At 45.2% G+C, this 20947-nt stretch overlaps 1 protein-coding gene across 3 annotated transcripts; it reads right to left on the reverse strand.

The window, feature by feature from the left end:
* Nucleotides 1-947: 947 nt before the first annotated feature.
* TIGIT (T cell immunoreceptor with Ig and ITIM domains) lies at nucleotides 948-20290 on the reverse strand. Of its 3 annotated transcripts, none has more exons than XM_047791938.1 (4): nucleotides 20113-20290; nucleotides 18817-19146; nucleotides 16296-16402; nucleotides 948-3578 (listed from the first exon to the last, which is right to left on the reverse strand). In XM_047791938.1, the coding sequence occupies exons 1-4, from the start codon at nucleotides 20174-20176 to the stop codon at nucleotides 3339-3341; spliced, it is 741 nt and encodes a 246-aa protein (XP_047647894.1). In that variant the 5' UTR covers nucleotides 20177-20290; the 3' UTR covers nucleotides 948-3338. The 3 variants fall into 3 exon arrangements, with proteins under 3 accessions (XP_047647894.1, XP_047647903.1, XP_047647911.1); XM_047791947.1 differs by having other exon boundaries at nucleotides 20009-20290; XM_047791955.1 differs by lacking the exon at nucleotides 20113-20290 and adding an exon at nucleotides 19812-20002.
* Nucleotides 20291-20947: the final 657 nt, after the last annotated feature.

A 20947-nucleotide genomic window follows, 5' to 3' on the forward strand; every position in this document is an offset into this window, starting at 1 on the left:
AGATAAAGGATAGGGAGTCAGTAACCATATTCCTCCTCGAACTCTCATTTATTGATTCATTTATTCTCCCCTTCCTCCACCATGGAATCTAAGAGACGATCCGGAGAGCTTAGGAGTGCTCCCTGTCTGCACTTAGTGGTTCCCCACCTCAATCTCTCCTGTGACTCCTCCCTCTATATTTCTCAAAAGACATAACAAGAGGAAAAAGCTTCCTCAAGCTCTACTTTGTTGGTTTGGTTTTTTTGGTTTTTTTTTTTTTTGGTTTTTTGGGGGAGTACATATGGGCAGCACATGGAAATTCCCAGACTATGGGTCAAATCAGAACTGCAGCTGCCGGGGACCTATACCACAGCCACAGCAATGCCGGATCCCTAACTCACTGAGCAAGGCCAGGGATCGAACCCTCATCCTCATGATTACTAGTCAGATTCATTACCCCTAAGCCACAACGGCAACTCCTAAAGCCCTAGTTTGAATCAGAGAGACAGAGAGAGATAAACACCTTCCCCAGGTACCAGCTAGGCTGAGGTTTAGTCTCTAGAGCTTCGTGGTTCAACAAAAAATAAAATGCGAGCCACATAAGCAGTTTTAGATTTTACAGTAGCTACATTAAGAAAGTAAAAAGATATAGTTCCCAGTATTATACAGCAGGATTTCATTGCTTATCCATTCCAAAGGCAATAGTTTATATCTATTAACCCCAAATTCTAAAGCCCCCCCCCCGCCCTTGGTAACCATAAGTCTTTTCTCCATGTCCATGATTTTCTTTTCCATGGAAAGTTTCACTTGTGCCATATATATGTGTGACTGGGTTACCTTGCTGTATAGTAGAGAACCGACAGAACACTGTAAACCAGCTATAATGGAAAAAATAAAAATCATTGTAAGATTTAATAAAAAGAAAGTAAAAAGAAAGAGGTGAAATTCGTTTTAATAATATATTTTATTTAACCCAATATATACAAAATATCATTCTGACATGTCATCAATATTTTTAATTACTCATGTGACAGTTTATATCCTTATTATTCACAGTAAGTCTTCAAAATCTGGTATTTTCCACTCACAGCACAGCCCATTTCAACAGGACTAGCCATCCCACGTGCCAGACAGCCACACGCGGAGAGTGGCTGCCATACTGGACAGCACACATTGCCAGGAACCTGGCTTTTAGGGGGTTGTCTTCTCTGTTCCCCAAGGAAATTCTAGTTCAAGGAATTCCACTTTCAGATTCATTTTCTGTCTAATTCAATCTCATTTTAGTAACCTGGCCCATTTACAACATCTATGGGTCCTTTTGTATTTTTGTCACCATCCAAATGGCATTTGTAACTGTCTCCCTGCTACCATAATCATGTGAGTCACACCCAACTCTCAGTCCAGCCTCAGCCTAACATACACCTTCGCCACGTCAAACCACCATGCCCTTTTTGTCATTCCATGTTAGTTCATTTGTGAATTGTGAATTGTCATCTACTCCCCACCAACCTGCACTGGTTTTGCAAGAAAAATGTTGTGAACTACCATGGCAAATAACAACTTTCTTACATGTAACTAGCTTTCTTCCAAAGGACTTGGCACTCTGGACAGATTTCAGCTCATTGCTCCTGACTACATACCTGTTTGGTAGAGAAGTGACAAAAAACCAAAATCAAAATCAGAGGAGGAACAGGAGTTGAAGTGTCTTCTCACTCAACCAGCCTAATTCTGAGGGAGCAGGTCAAGGCTCCGTGTTAACCATTGACAAAGGACAGTCTTGCTTCACATTTTATCTCCCAGCTTCCATGCCCAGGAAAGGAAAGGAGGCTCCCGTAAACCCAACCTCCCTCACTCTGCCAAGAGAAGTGGTGCGAGGATAAGACCTGAATGCCAATTGAAACAGAAATGAGCAGCTCAGATGCTACCCCAAGCCCAGCACAAAGAGGTCAGGGGGTGAATTTGAGGGTTCTAGGCAGCTGGTTTGAGGGTGCTCAATTTTTAAACCCTCTATCGCCCTCCTTTGTTTTTCTAGGAAGACAATCCAGATTTTCCCACTGGTAGGAAACAGATTCTTTCTTCAAAGGCTCAATGGTAGGTTGATAGAGAAGAAGTAGGTTGGTGGATCATGGCCCAAGGGCTGAACTACAGCTCCCACAGTGGACACACACCATTTCTGAGGGCTTCCCCAGAGCACATGGCTGCAAGAGCCTAGAATCCTCCAAATCAGACCATCGCTGGACTCTGAGAACATCTAGCAGAAGACAATTTGAACTGTCTGCCCTGAGAATAAAACGTGAAGCTTTGGAGTTCCCTGCTGTGGCACAGTGGGTTAAGGATCTGGCATTGTCTCTGCAGCATCTGGGGTCATTACTGAGGTGCGAGTTTGATCCCCGACCTGGTGCAGTGGGTTTATGGTCTGGCATTGCTGCAGTTATGGCGTATGTTGAAGCTCCAGCTCGGATTGGATCTCTGGCCTAGAAACTCCATATGCCATGGGTGTGGCCAGAAAAAAAATCTGAAGCCTTGCTAGCGCCCTCCCACATGGAAGCCTTCCATGTAGGACTTTCAGCTCCCAACTTCAGTTTCTATGAGTTCCCTAGACAAAAACTCCTGCTTTTCCAGCCCAGGTTCACTGACCCCTACACAAGCTGAGGCCATGTCACCACAGGTAAGCTTATCCTGACCACCTCATCCTGAACTGACATCTCTTCCCAAAGGCCTGTCTTGAACCCTTATCCCCTCACTACCTTTTAATGTAAAGGTTGTCTCTCCACCTAACTGTAAGTCCTTAAAGGCTGGGGCCTAAGATGATGGTTTCGTCATCCTCCAATCTCCTCATAGACACTGGTAACATACCTTATTCATAAAATGCCTGGAGTGTGTGAACGTTGATGAAAATGACAGTGAGAAATGAGATGAGAAGTCTCTGCTGTCACCCCATCACTGTCATCCACCACAAAGCCCTGCAGCCCCAAACCCTGCCCAGTGTTACTCGGGGGGAAATGCATATCTCAGAGCCATGGTCACTGCACCAACTGCCAGATTTAAAACCGGGTCAAGTGTTTGTATGGTTTTTAGCTTTGCAGTCATCATCAAGACACAAGCTCCGCAGTGGGGTCTGCCAGGATGGAAGAAGGGAAGGATGGAGGAAACAGAAAAGAGGATGACATTCACTCACTCAATTGAACACACACGCATATGCACGTACACACGCATATGCGTGCCTGTGCACACGTACATGCATACGCACACATACACACACAAACACACAGGACTGGGATGTGCAGATGCCTACACGTCCACCTGTAACAGCAAAGATAGGAACATGCCTCCCAGAAGATGCCCCCGTAGGTAGGGAGCTAACCAGTCTCGGTAGGGAAGCTGAAGCTCCCGAGGCTTCTGTAACTCAGGACATTGAAGTAGTCGTGCTGCTCGGCATCTGGATCCTGGACCCTGAGCTCCGCGTAAAGGTCTCCAGCCACAGCCTCCACTGGGACACCAATGCTGGCAGGTATCCTCTGGACCCTGGGCCTACACTCCTCCTGTTCAGATGGGATCTGCCTCAGGGCACCTTCTGCTGGACAGGTTCTGAGAGATTTCTTCCAAAAACAAATCAAAAAAAAAAAAAAAAACCCTACAAAGTGAGTATGTAGGGATCTTATTCAAAAGCTACTCCCCAACACGATTCAGAATTATAATGATCCCCCTCTCCTTTCTTTTACACACACACACACACACACACACACACACGCAAAGTTGTGTTCTTATCAACACCAATCCCTCAACTCTTAGTTTCTCAACCTGGTCACAGTGAGATTCCAGCAAACTACTCCTGGAAACCCTCTGGCTGGCTGCACCTGCCCACACCCCCCACACCGCACTTCCTGCTCCCTGAGCTTCCAGCTCCGGCTCTCTCGGACTCCTTCCTTATTGCCTCTGACACCACTGACCTCCTTTTCTTTGAGATGTTCTCCCTCCCTGGCTCATGACATCACTCTGTCCTGCTCCTCTCCTCCTCCTGGGAACTCCAACTTCCATCTGCAGCCAGACCCCCTCTATTTTCCGCTTACACATCAGCTCCCCCAGATAAAGAGGTTTCTTGGGGTTCTGGCCTCTGTTTTCCCACACTCCGCACTCTCTCCATATGTACAGCACACTCATCGCTTCATCCGTGTGTATATCTACCACCAACATATGTCCTCTGAGGATTTCCAAATCTCTATCCATACCAGCCCAGGCCTCTGCCCTGAGCTCCAGACCCAGACATCTAACTGTTGATGGGGCATTGCCACCTCACCACCCAAGCAAGCTCAATTCAACCTGCCCCCAGTGAAACCACCATGCTCCCTTCTCTGACTGCTCCTGCCACTGTATTCTCTATCCTAATGTATGGTATCAGGGAGCCAGAAATGTTAAATTCCAACTTGCCATAAAATCCCACACAGTTTTACCCCAAAGTAGCTCTGAAATTGATTCCCTCCTTTCCATCTCTACTTCCATGCCTCATCTCTCACCTGCACTTCCAGACTCACCTATGTCTAGATTACCTCTAACCTCTAGTCCAGCTTTCACACAGCCACCATCTTTCAAAAATAGAAGTTGGATCTGCCATGTTTCTGCCTAAAACTCAGCAATGGCCCCCACTGTCCATAAGAGGGTGCTTAACTGCCTTCAAAAGCCACAGGTGGACGCTAAACCCCTTAAGTTGTATAACAAACATTGTATAAGGTATGTTCCTCTGGGAAGAAAGTCCAGAGTTTCACTATATACACAGGAGACTGTGTATTATGTCCCCCCAAAATGTCCTCTGTGATTTGGTCACACTCACCTTTCCAACTTCATGTCCTGCAGTGCTTCCCCAACCAACACCCCAACTTAATGATATAGGGCCTGAATGCCAGAGCAGCACCACTGATTGAGAATCTGCTATGAGCATCACTTTGGCTAGCTTCCTGATGTCATCTCAGCAACAATCCTATTGAAGTTTCTACCTTTTGGTTTTTTTTTTTTCCGTCTTTTTTAGGGTCACACCCACGCATGTGGAGGTTTCCAGGCTAGGGGTCGAATCAGAGCTGTACCTGCTCGCCTATGCCACAGCCACAGCAACGCCAGATCAGAGCCGTGTCTGTGACCTACACCACAGCTCTTGGCAACGCTGGATCCTTAACACTGAGCGAGCCCCGGGATCCAACCCAAGTCCTCATGGATACTAGTCAGGTTCATTAACTGCTGAGCCATAACGGGAACTCCAAAGTTTCTACTTTTGAATGAGATGACAGGCTCAGACAGGTGAAGTCCCAGTTCTGACGTGGGTTTGCCAGACTCCAGACCATGCTCTTCTCGGCCAAGCTGCCTCTCACCTTGCAGTTTCTCAAATGCCAGGCACAGTTTCCTGTCTCTTCAATATGGTATAAGCTTCACTCACTGCCCATTCCCCAAAGTTCCCTGAAAAGCTGTCTACTCATTCCTCCAGACTCAGCTCTACAGCATGTTGTCTAAGATGTCTCTACCCCCTCCAGAATAGTTATGTCCTTTCTGTGTGTTCCCCTACTGTCCTGTGTGTTTTCTGTTGTAACATTCAATACTGTCTGGAATTTGTTTGCCCTTCTATCTATTCCAGGCCCCAAGCTGTGAGCTCCCCTTAGGGAATGATCTGCACTGTGTTCCTCTTGGTAACTTCGGAGCCCATAACAGATGCTCAATATATGTCTTAGACCTGAAATGCAAACGCATGCACACGCACTCACGCACGCACGCGCACACACACACTCCTTCTCTCTCTCCCCACCCCCCGCCCCCTGGCCCCACTCTTCCTCAGCCCCAAATCTAAATGAATAGGACTTTCTAAATCACAATTCAGACTCATGGTCAAACAAGTACATTTGCATTTATGGGACAATAGGACAGACAGTGAAATCTGTTTGGGAAAATCAAAGATGTGAAGTCAGCCATCACATCCATATGACAGCATCATTGGTGAGGGTTGGACTTAGAGGCAAGAAAATCAAAGAATAGCAGGCACAAGCAGGGTGGCTGAAGAAATGCCTAATGGCATGCAATGCAAAGGTGACATCCTCTCAGCCTTCATGAATACTGCTCTAAAACAGGTCACCCAGCCCCACTGTAGGTCCAAATGACAGAATCACAAAGAGCCAGACACAGGCTTGGAAAATAACAATGAACACACACCAAATCTCATTCTGCCCGCCCCACTGCCTCCAGGATAGGCTAGTGTCAAGTTTGGCAGTGCACGAATAGACGTGGGGAGTGGGGGTGGGGGGCTGCATGGATGGGGGTCATAAACACATATCAAAAATTAGGGGAGTTCCCACTGTGGTTCAGTGGAAAACAAATCTGACTGGTATCCATGAGGACACAGGTTTGATCCCTGGCCTTGCTCAGTGGGTTAAGGATCCTTGTGTTGCCATGAGCTGTGGTGTAGGTCGCAGACATGGCTCAGATCTGGCATTGCTGTGGCTGTTGTGTGGGCCAGCAGCTGTAGCTCTGGTTCAACCACTAGCCTGGGAACCTCTATGTGCCACAGATTCGACCCTTAAAAGACAAAAAAAATAAATAGGGGTGGTGCTACACTGCAGGCCCTAAGGAGTAGGTCCTGCGTGCTGTTCCTTTCATTCCTTTTCAGTGGAAGTGGCTGCACCTTACTGTATGTATTAGGAACAGGGTAGTTATCGTAGGTCATGCTGATGCTCTCCTTAGAAGAAGTCCTACATCCCTTGATGCAACCCATCCATTTTTAAAATATAGATACCCAATTCTTTCTCAAAGAGCTGATTTTGACCTTTTTGGGTTGATGTGTTCTCATGCCCATTCTTAGACCACCTACCCTTGCCTTTGATTTGTTTGTTTTATTTTGTTTTTCTTTTTAGGGCCACACCTACAGAATGTGGAAGTTCCCTGGGCTAGGGGTCAAATCAGAGCTGTAGCTGCCAGCCTACACCACAGCCATAACCACACGGGATCCAAGCCACACCTGTGACCTACACAGCAGTTTGGGGCAGTGCTGGATCCTTAACCTACTGAGTGAGGGCAGAGATTGAATCCGCATCCTCAGGGATACTAGTGGGGTTCTTAACCTGCTGAGCCACAATGGGAACTCCAAGCCTTGCCTTTGAATCTTAGGACAATTTTGGCTTCCAAAAGTCCTCTGGGAAATGTAAATATGCCTGAAATGGGTCTCTCAGCTGTTCTGTTTTCATTCCATTCTGTGTAGGGAAACCTGTAATTGCAAACCATGTAAAAAAAAAAAGTCTGAGAATAATGCACCACTCTTCTACAGGGACCAAAGGGAGCTAGAGAAATGGCAGCTCTGGAGATCAGCAGGAAAGACACTCCCCTCCTAGGCAATGTGAGAACAGACAGTTGTCCTGCAGCTGGACACACCCCTCTCTCCTTTCTCTCACAGAGGGTCCCTTAGGGGAGTTTTTCCCAACAGTTGCCTAGCAAATAACATTCCTTCATTTAGTCATAATCAATCTATGCAATGTAACTATTTATTGAGCACCAGGTATTATGAGGAGCTTCGGTAAATAAATTTTATAATAATGAAAGAATTTAATAAACAACAGTTATTAATGCACACCAGGAAAAATGCCAGGTGCCTCAAGTCAATTATTTGACTCGAGTTTTTTACAACTCTAAGGCAGAACCTAATTATTCCGATTAGATGAAGAAGCCGAGGGTCAGCACAGTTAGGTGGCACAGCTACTTAAGCAGTAGAGCCAGGATCCAAAACCTGGGTCTGGCTGATTCCAAAGGCCACACTCCTAAATAATGCAACCTACTAGATCCTGGAGTCTTCAGGGAATGCTGTTGGCACCCTGCTCAAATCTCCTTTCCACCTGACCAGTGCTCCTATCCCCCAGACCCTGGGACTGTAGGCTGAAAGGGGCTCACAGCTGCCCTTTCTCCAGAGAATGGCTCCTTTCCTGGTGGCCAGCCAGCCATCAATGACTGACTGAGGTGAGTTGTCAAAAGGCCAGCTCTGTCCTCAAGATGTGACCAAATCTGCATGCAATCCTTGCTTCAACCACTCCTCCCCTGAGACCACGCCCCATAGTCCTACCCTGCTTCCTTCACTAACTTCCATCTGAGAACCCAGCCTAATGAATCACTCTCACGGAATTCACATGTCAGGCTCTATATCTGGGTCCGAATCTAAAACGGTGGCTCTTAGGAATAGCCCTAGAAGGGTGGGATCGTGGAAGGGGATCCCTCACCATCTGGTTTGGGAATGCAGACCCCATCACAAGTGGTAAAATGGGATGGGACATGGATGGAAGGGGATGATGATCTGGTGCAGCATTTCTGATGTTTGAGAAGTATGGGGTAGAGGGTGCTTATTATTCTGCAGGATTGGGTGGCTTTTACCAAATTCTACTGATGTACTGAGAAGAGGATGTGACGGATCTTCCAGCCACTGAAAGAAAAGTATGAAAGTCAGAGCTCCTCCTCGGAAGCATTTCAAGAAACACTCATCTCCAACACTGAAGTACAGGCAGAAGACCTATTTACACAAGAAACAGAACCTCTTAAGAGGCTGAATTCTAAGCCTGACAAGACTCCTATGCCAAAATCAGGGTCTTGGTGGGAAAAGAGGGATTGCTATGACTTGAGAGGAGAATCTTTGGGTAGATGCACTTGAGAGTTTGAACAACCTGTTTCTCTTGCATCATCTGGGGCTGCAGAGGTGACCCACTTCCCCTGGATGAAGGATGGGACCTGTTCAGGACCTGCCTTCAGCTACCCTACTGTTCATTGGACCAAAATTCAGGAAATATCAGCCTACACTAACTGAGGGAGTGCTGGCCATGCCATGGAAGGAGAGAGGTTGCAACGAAAGGACCTGGCTAAGATGTACTGGCCAGAACTGGGAGTGTATGTTTGGGAGTGAATCCTGAAGAAGGGGATCAGGGCTGGGCAAGCAGAACTTAAGACTAGATGAAGGATCCTTTGTCAATTTGGGGACGCATCCCACAACCTAAGATTTAACACTCTCCCTAAGGCCCCAGGACAGTGTTGTCAGTAGAGAAGCCAAAGGAGTTCTCACCATGATTGCAATGGGTTAAAGGATCCAGTGTTTCTGCAGCTGTGGCTTGGATTCAGTCCCTGACTGGGGAACTTCCATATGCTGCCAGTGCAGCCATTAAAAAAGGAGAGAGAGAGATGCCAACACTGCTTTGGAAAACTATGGAAGAAAGAAGCAAAATGCTCAGAGAAGTGAGGATGCTATCTATCATGGGCCCAAGCAGAATCATAAAAACGTATATTGGTTTCTCTTCCCAGTCCCTGCTAATATTTGGTCTTTATTAACCACGTTTCCTGACACAGAGCTCCTTAAACTCCTATAAATATCCTGTGTGATGGGAATGTCATTCACAGGGCTGCTAAATCCTTTGGAACATCCTGGGTATAGGAGTATCTTTTGTTCTAATGAGGCTCCTAGATGGAGGCTGGTCACCAGAATGACCAAACCATGCTTAAAAGCTTGGAATTTTCAGCCTTTCCTCCCATCCTCCTGAGAGCAGGGAAGGCTAGAAAATGGGTTAATAACCAATCGTACCTAGGTGATGAAGTCTCCATAAAAATCCCCAAAGTTTGAGATTCGGAGTAGCTGAATACATCTATATGCCAGGAAGGTGGTGCACTCAGCTCCATGAGGGACAGAAAGTCCTGTGCTCTGGACTTTCTGAGACCTTACCCTATGTATTCCTTCATTTGTCTGTTCATCTGTATCCTGCATCAAGTTCTTTATTAAATAATAAACTGGTCAGTGTGAGTAAGGGTTCCCCTGAGTTCTGTGAGCTGTCTTAGCAAATTATTGAATCTGAGGAGGGGACTGTGTGCATCTCAGTTTCTAGCCAGTCAGTCAGAGGTACAGGTGACAACCTGGGACTTGCAATTGGCATCTGAAGTGACTCAGCCTTGGAGGACTGAGCTCTCACCTGTGGGAGCTGATGTTAACTCCAGGTAGATAGTGTCAGAGTTGGGTGGATTTAGGACACTAAACTGGTGGAGGAGACTTGGTCCATGTGGGAATAAACCTGCACTTTTGATATCAGAAGGCTTCTGTGCAAGACTAAGAGTAGAGAAGAGGGGAAAACAACAACAACAACAAAACAGAGCTTTTCCCAGCACGACCTACTAAATCAGGGGTTGGCAAACTAAGGCCCATGGGTCAAATCTGGGGCACGGTGGACTTTTTTTTTTTAAGTTTTATTGAAGTGTAGTTGATTGACAAGGTTGTGATGATTTCTGCTACAACAAAGGGACTCAGAAACACATATACACACATCCATTCTCTTTCAGATTCTTTTCCCACATAGATTATCACAGAATATCAGGTAGAGTTCTCTGTGTTATACAGCAGGTACCCATTGGCCACACCATGGACTTTTGTAATGCCCATGAGCAAAAAATAGATTTTAGATGTTTAAGTGACTAGAAAAAAAAAAAAAAAAAACCTCAAAAGAAAACTACTATTTCATTTCCATATTGCCTCTGGTGTTTCACACTGCGATGGCAGAGTTGAGCAATTGCAACAGAGACTGGATGGCCCACAAAAGCTAAAAGATTTACTACCTGGCCCTTTACAACGAAACTTCTGCCAATCTCTGTACTACATAATTTTCAGACTTCAACAACGAATTATGTTTCTAGGGAAGATCCAGAGATTCCACCCTTTTACTAAGGTGGAAAGAATGTGCTAGTGACGGGAGCACGAGCATCACTGAGAAGCTCAGTGGAATCTCTCCTCTGCAGGCTGGGGCTGAAGTAGGTGACGCTTTTATAGAACTGGATCCCTAGTAGCAACAAGGATGAGGAGATCCCAATATAAGAGAGGAGCAGGTGCCAGCACTTAAGAAACAAAGTGGATGTAATTACGGTAATGGTGCCCAAGGAAGCCTGGCCCAAAGTGATATTAAGGTGGTGAATAAAACCCAGTGTTCCTAAGGCAAATATATATGGACAGCCAACAAGTATATTGCTTACATGTATAATCAAGAGATCAAGGACACATGAGAGAAGGCTGAAGCGTGGAAAGTCAAGATTTCTTGCCCAGTTTCCAGGTCTATAATAGTACTGGTGTGATTATTGTCTGTTCCCCCCTCAACTCCACTTTTGAACCTTCTGCACCCTATTCTGTGCCCAGGGAAGACTGAACTATGCATCCTGAGTCAGGATGCCAGAGAGTGCCCTTGCCCTCTGCCTTGAGTTTGGTTCATCCAAAATAAAGCAATAATAGGCAAATGGAAAGAAGGAGAGTGAGGTGAAGGTATATATTCTCTGGGCATTCTCTCTGCAGGGTGGCTGTGACCTTCAATCAAAGATGACAGCACTTCTCAAGGTGAGCCCCTCCACCTACTCTCTCTTTCTAGGTCCTAGTAATCTTCCTCCTTCCAAGGCTCTAATAATCACCCTCTTTCCTTTCCCCTAAAGAACTCAGGGTGGTTCTTTAACACATGCCTACACTACCTCTGGTTTCCTTATATGCCCCCCAGTCCTTTTTACATCTCCTTATTAAACTGTCCTCAAACTACTTAGCTTGTGAGTATCATATGTTCCTTGCTGGACCTTGAATAATACAGGTATAAAATACATTTGCGAGAAGAGAGAAAAGACTGGAGACTATAGCCCAAGCAAAGGAAAACAGGAGAGAGGAACTGATTTAGACAGAGAACAGCGGAAATGGCAAAAAGGGGCCGATGAAATAAACATTTTTAAAAGGGAGCCATAGAACATGAAATCTTTTCACATATTCCCCTCTCCCCAAATCTTATCCAGAGGTGACCAAAGCTAGTCTGGGTTACTGGCCTGAAAATAAATCAGTCTTAATGCTTAACAGGAGAATGTGCTCTGCTGCTTCTCAAGAGCCTTCCACACCAGAGCTGAAGAACACTGCCAATAGCACAGGTCAGCTGTTCACCAACCAGAATAACAGCTCCCTTCCCAGCTCAGAGATCAGTTGGTATTTTCCTCACCTCTCCCCTCTGGTCAATCACTTCTCTTTGCCTTCACCTTCACCTAGAGGTTTCATTCCCAAAGTATGTCTGCTGTGATCACCAAGATGTAAATGAAAATACTATAGGTCACTGGCTTCCTTGAAAGCAACAGCCACATCTCAGCCACTGCTGGATCCCCAGCACTCTGTTCCATCAGGTCTGTTGTGTGATAAGGAATAAGTGGCCACAACTTTATGAACCAGGTAGGCAGCGATCATTGTGTTTGCCTCATAAACCTGGAAGTGAAGGTTTGAGCCCCAGGACAAGAGATTCTTACAGGCAAGTTGGTAGACCAAGCAGTCATCTGCTAGTATTAGAACTTTCGTAACTTTCACCCATCACATTAGCTTTGCAACCATTTGGAGACTCTCCTTTATTTCCTCTGGGCCAAATTAGCAGGGTCCAATGGGTGCCTAGAGCACTGTTAGGCCAGCAACTGAAGAATACGTGGACAATTTGCAACTCAGAGGGGAACAGGACTTTGGTTCTGCTACCTAAATACCTTGCCCCATCCTCATTCCAATATGTTTTCAGTAAAACAAGATTAGAGAAAGTATTCCTGGGCACTTTTTGTTTACAGATCTGACTGAAGACAAAATGTATATCAAATGGGACATGTTATTGTTGCATCAATACCCTTGTTACTGATGGTAGGTTAAGGAAAGCAAACTGGGTTTATCCACACAGATAGTTAAGAGAATTTAACATGTAAGGGTTTTTTGTTGTTGTTGTTGTTTGTCTTTTTTGACTTTTGAGGGCCGCACCCATGGCGTATGGAGGTTCCCAGGCTAGAGGTCTAATCGGAGCTGTTGCTGCCAGCCGGCACCACAGCCACAGCAACACCAGATCCTTAACCCACTAAGTGAGACCAGGGATCGAACCCTCAACCTCATGGTTCCTAGTTGGATTCGTTTCCACTGCACCATGACGGGAACTCCTAAAATGTAAAATATTAGACTAAAAATTCAAGATCTGCCACTGATAATGGACATAAGTGTGCACAAAAGTATAATCCCATGAGTAGACTCAACTGTTGGAAAATTACACAAAGAAGTCTAGGTAGGGATATAGAATTAAGGCTGTTTACAATGCAAAATGTCACTACTTCTTTAACTAAGGTGACAGGAATGCTAGTGCCTGCAGACTAGTCATCTGACAGTCTTCTTCTTCTCTAGAGGAAGTGGTATTATTTAGAGCCTCAAATTAATGCTATAGGTTTTCATGTAGAAAGTACAGCACTCAGGACTTCCCGTCATGGCTCAGAGGTTAACGAATCTCACTAGGAACCATGAGGTTGCAGTTTCGATCCCTGGCCTTGCTCAGTGGGTTAAGGATCTGGCGTTGCCATGAGCCGTGGTATGGGTTGCAGACGCGGCTCGGGTGCTGCATTGCTGTGGCTCTGGCGTAGGCCGGTGGCTAGAGCTCTGATTCAACCCCTAGCCTGGGAACCTCCATATGCCGCGGGAGTGGTCCAAGAAATTGCCAAAAGCCAAAAGCCAAAAAAAAAAAAAAAGTACAGCACTCAATGAAATGTAAATGGTCAAGAAGATAAGATAGGGCCAAAAACTATCAAAAAGAGAGACTATTAAAAGACCTACGGAGAACCCAATTAATAGAATTATCAGGCACAGACTCCAAAATAACGCTGATTAATATTTTCAAAGAATTAAAAACAAGATTGAGAATTTTGGCAGCCTGTTTGCTTTTCAAACAAAGAACAAAATAGAAGTCCTGGATCTGAAAAATATGATAACGGAAATTAAGAACTTAATGATTGGGTTTAACGGAAGATTAGATACATCAAAGAAGATATTTACTAAACGGGAAGGCAAGTCCAAGAAAACATTTGATGAGACAAGTGGATGGAAAGTACAAAAAGAGGGTAACGGACATGGGAAAAAGTGAAAAATGTTGAAAATACCACCTGTGATTAGAATTTCAGTAGGAAAAGAAAGCGAGGACAGAGAAGTAATATAGGATGGAATAGTAGCCAAGAATGATATAAAACTGACAAAAAATATCAAGCCACAAACTCAAAAAGGATTCCAAACCCCAGAGAGAATAAATACAAAGATAACTATCCAATTATATCACTGTATAATAGCTGAAAATCAAAGAGAAAGAAAATTTTTAAAGAACCATAAAAAAACAGTATTTTCCAAGGAGCAAAAATAAGACTCTTACATAATTTCTCAACAGATATATGGGAAGCCAGAAACAATGAAACAATATTTTCCATGTGTTGAAAGAAAATAACTGCCCACAGAGAACTCTATGCCCAACAAAACAAATATATGTATTACTTTTAAATTAAGGAAAAATTAAGATATTTTTAGAAAAACAAAAAGGAAGATAATTCATCATTAGCATGTCTGCCCATAAGGCAATGGTCCAGGATATTCTTTAGGCAGAAGAAAAATGGTCCTAGTTATAAAATAGGATATACAGGAAGAAGTGAAGAGCCACAGAAAGGGTAAATCTAAATGAATATTGACTCATAAGACAATAATCATTTCTTTGTGGTTTAAAATATACAGAGAAGTAAAATGCATGACAATAATAGCAATAAGTTGGGGAGGTAGGTAAAGATTAATGAATTCTAAGGTTCCTGCAAAATCCAAAAAATGATAAAAGTACTAATACATATGAGATTTTAATAAATGAGGAGTCTACTTTGTAATCTCTAGTGTAATCACTAAAAGAAAAGAAAAATGCATAACTACTAAATAGATCCTTTTAATAACCAAAAGTACTTCATTCAAAATACAGTATGGGGGAATGCATATACACACACACACACACACACACACGCACGCACACACATATATATATACAGGTGTATGTGTGTGTGTGTGACTGGGTCACTATATAACAGAAATTGGCACAACACTGTAAACCAACTATACTTTAATGAAACGATTTTTTAAAAAAAAAAAGACAGCAAGAAAGATTAGGGGTGAAAACAGGCAAAACAAATACAAAGAAAATAAGGTGATAAGTTGTAAACCCACATGTATTAGAAATAATAGCACCCGGTGGAGGGAATGGGATAGACAAGGAGTTTAGGGTTAGTAGATGCAAAGTATTACATTTAGAATGGATAAATAATAAGGTCCTACTGTATAGCACAGGGAATTATATCCAATCTCCTGGGATAGATCATGATGGAAAATAATATTTAAAAAATAATGTATATACATATATATATATATATATACACACACACACACATATATGACTGAGTCACTCTGCTGTCCAGCAGAAATTGGCACAACATTGTAAATCAACTATAATTTCATTTTTTAAAAAAACAGCACCAAGTACTAATCCAGAGAAAGCAAAGCGTGGCTGCAGAAGTCAAGCTGTGAATTGAGAGGAGCCAGAGTTGGAGGGAAGTGAGTCGGGCATCAGGAGGAGGATCCGGAATGAGGTGGAAAACAGTGTTGGAACTCACAGGCTTGTGTTCCCCAATATTTGTTTGGTAACTTGAATTAAGTCTACCTGGGACGGCTTAAAAGGCCCAAGATGGCAGACAAAACAGGGAGTGGGAATTCCCTTACTCATGCTAATCAGTAGCTACCAGTCACCATACAAAGACTTGGGTGTGTTTCTTCCTTGTTTGCAAAGCTTTCACATGCACTGTGCCACCTGTTCATCACAGTCTGTGATACAGAGCCAACAGAATCATAACCCCCACTTTATATATGAAGAAACAGAGACCTGAAAAAATGAAACAACATCCCTATCATCACACTCACTGCTGAGTTAGAAACTTTCGAATTCCCCATCCTGCACTCTTTCAGCCACGTGATCGCTTAAGTGAAAGTAACAGAGGATTTACAAGCTTCTGATCTTGCCATGTACCTATTACCCCTACAATTCTGGGGTGTTTCGCATCCTGCAGAATGCTGGGTAGCCCAGCACTACTGAAGAGTTGTTAAAATTAAATGAGCTAATGTTTGAAAATTCCTGGTGCAGCATAGATGCCTCAACTCAGGGCAGGTAAATCAGACTCTCAGAGGACCACCTTAAAGGACAAGCAGAAGCCAGGAATTGTCAGAGACAGCAAGATGAGGGGGACATGGGGCCAACCTTTCAGGGGCTCCCAGACAAGGAAAGAGACAGCAAACGTGCATAAACAACACCACTGAAAGGCAGGACGAGGGCCATGAAGACTCAAGGAGAAGCGGGAGGCCGATCACATCCAGCTCTCACTCTGGACAGGGAGGGGACCAGAAAGGATCAGAGTGGCAGGGGCGGGGGCCCGGGACTGAGCTGTGCAGCCAGCGTCATTACCTTTCTGGCCCACGTAACCATCACCATGACTGCTGTGCAGACGACCGCAAGCACTGTGGCCACAGCTCCAAACAATGTGATCTGGAACCCAGCTCTGTGTTCAGCCGCTAAAGGGAGGACAAGACAAAGGTGAGTGGCCAGGGGCCAGAAGCCAAGGACAACTGTTACCCAGGGAATCTTCGGGGTCAGGGGGTTGGCCAGGCCTTTCTCAACCGCGGAGCTGGGGTCTTCCAGCCCAGCTCTTTGGAGAGCAGAGCATCTGCTGAGCCCATGGCGAAACCAATGACTGATCTCTCAAGGGGTGTACTTCATGCCTTTGATACCAAAGCAGACTGCTTTTAACATTGCCCTCCTCAGTTTGACAAAATCACTTTCAGTAATAAATGTGAAATGGAACAAAGAACAGCCAGAAAGTGCACATGTTCTATTAAACTTTATAATCATACTAGTATTCTTTAAATTTAATTAAAAAGTAAAATGAATATTAAAGTACAAAAAGAAAAAAAGCATATAATCTTTCACCTTCTTCCAAGAACACTTATTCCAACTAGGCGTTGAGACTCTGGAGGGAGGAAGGTTCTGCTTTATCCTTTGCTGTTCTGCCAGCACCTGGTATCTCACAGGTGCTTACTAAATATTTGTGACATGAATGAACGCATGAACAAGTGAATGTCTATGAAGACATAAAATGTAAATGGAAGAAGGGAGAGTCAGGAAGGGTGCTTTAAAGACACAAATGATGGGAGTTCCCATTGTAGCTCAGTGGTAATGAACCTGACTAGTATTCATGAGGACAAAAGTTCCATCTCTGGCCTCCCTCAGTGGGTTAAGAATCAGGCATTACTGTGAGCTGTGGCATAGGTCAAAGATACAGCTTGGATCTGGCATTGCTGTGGCTGTGGTGTAGGCTGGCAGCTTAGCTCCGATTCAGCCCCTAGCCTGGGAACCTCCATATGCCACAGGTGCAGCTCTAAAAAGACCAAAAAAAAAAAAAGACATGAGTGATACTTGACCCAAGGAGAGTGTGAGGGGAACAGGACAGTTGCGAGGATGTGTGCTGGGCTGTGGGTGGAAGAGTTTCCAGGCTGCCTCACCCCATCCCACCTCCTTCCCAGGAACTCAGGCAGAACCTGGGTGTCCAGTCCTGAAAGGAGAAGGGTGTAGCCGAGGCCAGGCCCCCTTCCCTCCAACAAAGGGCTTCGATTGCTGGGGATCTGGCTCAGATGTGCCATCACTTGGGACCAGGGCAATGCCCACAGTCCCCACAAAGTACCAGGAGGGGGAGGGGAGCCCAAATTCCCCCGACTGGGTTCCTCCTGCCTTGAGGACTCAGTCTCCTGTCTTGGCCGCAGGTGGGGAAAGAGGACTGTCAGGGAGCAAAGCTGGAGGGGGTCAGAGGCACTGCGGAGGGCTGTCCATGGAGCCAGAGAAGGAGGTGGCTCCGAGCCTCATGCTGCACTGACCTATGCCAAGGTCCCCCAAGAAATAGCACTTGAGAGAGACCTGAAGGGAACCTTTTATCTTCTCAGTTTACACCTCTTATGCTACCTCATAAAACTTAATCTCCAACACAACTGATGGCAGCACATAGCAGTTCAGAGGGAACTGCCATATAGTTGAGTGGAAGTACATCTTGGGCTCAAATCAGCTCTACCACTCTGAGCAACAGCCAAGACTCAGCTCCCACCTCCACCGAGCAGTCAAATGGAAATCGGGGAATCATATTCACAACAAACACTTACTTCATGCTTGCCATGTTCCGGGCGCCCTTCTAAGGGTTTTTTCTCTTAGTAAGTAACTCAGTCCTACCTTAGCACCTCATAGGGTCTTACATCTTTCCCTCATTTCACAGATGAGAGAAACCAGGCACAGAGAAGCTCAGTCTTGTCTGAGGCCAACAGCAACACTAGGATTTGGACCTAAGCTGTCTGGCATCAGAGTCTGAGCCCCGATGCTAAACTAATTAATGAGAGCCCTTTTCAAATGACCTGAACCATTGATCTTCCTAAAAAACATACATAACATGTCTTGCCCGGAACAGTGATTTTTTTTTTTCGTCTTTTTTCTTTTTGAGGGCTACACCTGCAGCACATGGAGGTTCCCAGGCTAGGGGTCAAATGGGAGCTATAGCCACTGGTACACAGGATCCAAGCTGAGTCTGCAACCTACACCACGGCCTATGGCAATGCCGGATCCTTAACCCACTGAGCAGGGCCAGGGATTGAACTTGTGTCCTCATGGATACTAGCCACAACAGGAACTCCAGAACAGTGATTCTTAATCCTGGCTGCATATTCAAATCATCAGGAGTGCATTTAGACCCTAAACAACCTGGTCTACCTCTAGAGATTCTGACTGAATTGGTCCAGGATGGGGTGCCAGCATCAGTACCACTTAAAAACTCCCAAGTGATCTGAACATGCACCAGGGTTGGGAGGCCTCGCTCTGCAGTGCTCAGTAGGACTGCATCTTCTATCCTAGAGGATGAGGATCACCAGCCACCCTGCTCCAGAAGCCATACCTGAGTTTCGCAGGACTTCCAGAAAGAGTGTCCCTGTGTAAATCCCATCAGGGTAGGTGTGATAGATGCAGAAGTACTCTCCTGTGTCGTTCACGGTCAGTGACCGGAGAGTGAGGCCCAGGTTGGGGCCAGGGACCACTCGCTCCATGAAGGGTGGGTCAATGTACCACCCCAAGGTGTCATGACGAATGGCCAGAACTTGGTCCTGCTGCTTCCAGTTGACCTGAGTCACCTTGGCAGTGGTAGAGGAGAGGTGACATTGTAAGGTGACAGAGCCACCTTCTTCTGCAGAAATGTTCCCCACTGTTACTATTCTGCCTGTCATGGCTCCTAGGGAAGGAAAGAAAGCATGCATTTTTAATAGCTGGCCTTGAACCTCCCCGTAGGAATTCCAAGGGACTTTGAGGCCAGAATTGTTTTTTGGAAGGAGAGTCTCTGCGGTTTGTCCTGTCACTTCCCCATACAAACCATAATTGTCACACAATGTAGCACTTCATCCTCTCAGGATATTCTGCTGTAATATTCCTTGTGATGAGCTCAATGATTATTTCCACATACTTATTTTTGCCACTCCACCTTGTGACAATATAAGCCCATGACAGCCACCACTTCTATTTAATTGTATCTTCCAGCCACCAGTTCTGTGCTAGGCACTTTATCTTTTGAAATAAAACTGGATGTTTTGGGTTGACCGCCATTTGGGATGTCTGGAAAATGTTTCAGAAAAGCCATGAAATCCAAAGGAAAGGAGGCTTGGAAAGAAACTCTTGTGTCTCCCAGGCAAACACACCACCCTCCTCGGCATAGCCCCCCCGCCCCCGGAAAACAACATGAAAACGAAACTATCCTACAGTTTTTAAATATGTGTGCCCCCCTCCAAAACACTTGCTTATGGTTTTTAATATAGAAGGAAACAGATTTAACACAAACTCAACCTAAATAGTAGAATTTCTGGAATCTATGACAAAGACATTTTTGATCCACAGAAGACTTACATATTTCCAGAAGTTTCCTTAAGGACAGAAGAAAGGAATGAACTTCTCCCAGCCAACACACCATCCCTGCTCCTTGTCCCTTTCTCTCCCCTGGCTTCCTCTCTTGGGTCGGCCAGTCAGGCACCCCCAGCCCCAAGTCCTTCATCTGCTGCCCAAAGCAGAACTGTGTCTCCTTTTCAGAGGCAGCCGTTCCTCACCTGAGGGCACACGGTACTCTGGAAACTGTGTCTCCTTCCCTCAGATGGATGCAGCAATCACTGCAGCCACCCCCTCCAGTTCCAGGCTAGACTTCAGGCCTTACCTGAGGCGGGGAGAGGAGCCTGCCTCAGCCCCTGGGCCCAGATCAGGAGGAGACACCACCGCATGCTTCTGCCCAGGAGGCCGACAGGAAGCAGCTGTGGCCTCTTCTGCCACCGAAACTGGCCAACTGCTGATGGTGAGACCCAACCTATGAGGAAAGAGGGTCTCGGAAAAACCAAATTCAGCAAAAACAACATCAAAGACAGATAAAGCTCTCAACAAGTGCACAAACGGCACAGCGCAGGCCACAAGAAAAACCATGAAGGAAACACATTTTAAAATAAACAAAACTGTGGTTAGAAGTACACTGGTCTTGGATTACTATTAGTCAATCTACTGTTTTTAAGTTTCATATCAATGCACTTTTTAAAATCAGCTTTTCTCTATCAAGTTCAAGGGCACCTGTGCAATGCCCAAGATTCTGGAGCACCTGTTCCTGATGAGGTTCACTGGGCTCCCCCTGACTTCATCCTACTAAAGAGTATGCCATGATCAGAAAAACTTAAGTTTGTGCACTTAAGTCAGGAACTGTCCTTGAAGTCTAATGAATGAGGGAACAAGAAGCATTTACTTCAGAGGCAAGACATGGGTGACGCAAAATTCTTGGTCAAACAGAGCAACTTTCCCTCAAGAGAGAAAAAGAAATCAGATTCCTTCCCTTGAATCTTATTTCTCCCATCTTGTTAATTTGGACTGAGACATTGTTGAATTTCAGCATAGTCTCTCTGGCCCAGTGGAATCAGAGGAGACCAGAAGAGTGAGTTTTCTTGTGTATGGTGACCCCGTGACAATTGGCGATGCAGAGAAGTGTAAGCCCCCGCTGCCTGGCCCTGGAT

Source organism: Phacochoerus africanus, chromosome 1 (genome assembly GCF_016906955.1).
Source record: "Phacochoerus africanus isolate WHEZ1 chromosome 1, ROS_Pafr_v1, whole genome shotgun sequence".
NCBI classification, from domain to species: Eukaryota; Metazoa; Chordata; class Mammalia; order Artiodactyla; family Suidae; genus Phacochoerus; species Phacochoerus africanus.

Coding starts and splice junctions, on each gene's coding strand:
- TIGIT (XM_047791938.1), bottom strand. CDS start 20,176: ATGCGGTGGTGTCTCCTCCTGATCTGGGCCCAGGGGCTGAGGCAGGCT. Junction 19,147..20,112: donor GGCTCCTCTCCCCGCCTCAG/GTAAGGCCTGAA, acceptor TTCCTTCCCTAG/GAGCCATGACAGGCAGAATA. Junction 3,579..16,295: donor TGGTTACGTGGGCCAGAAAG/GTAATGACGCTG, acceptor TGTTTTTGGAAG/AAATCTCTCAGAACCTGTCC.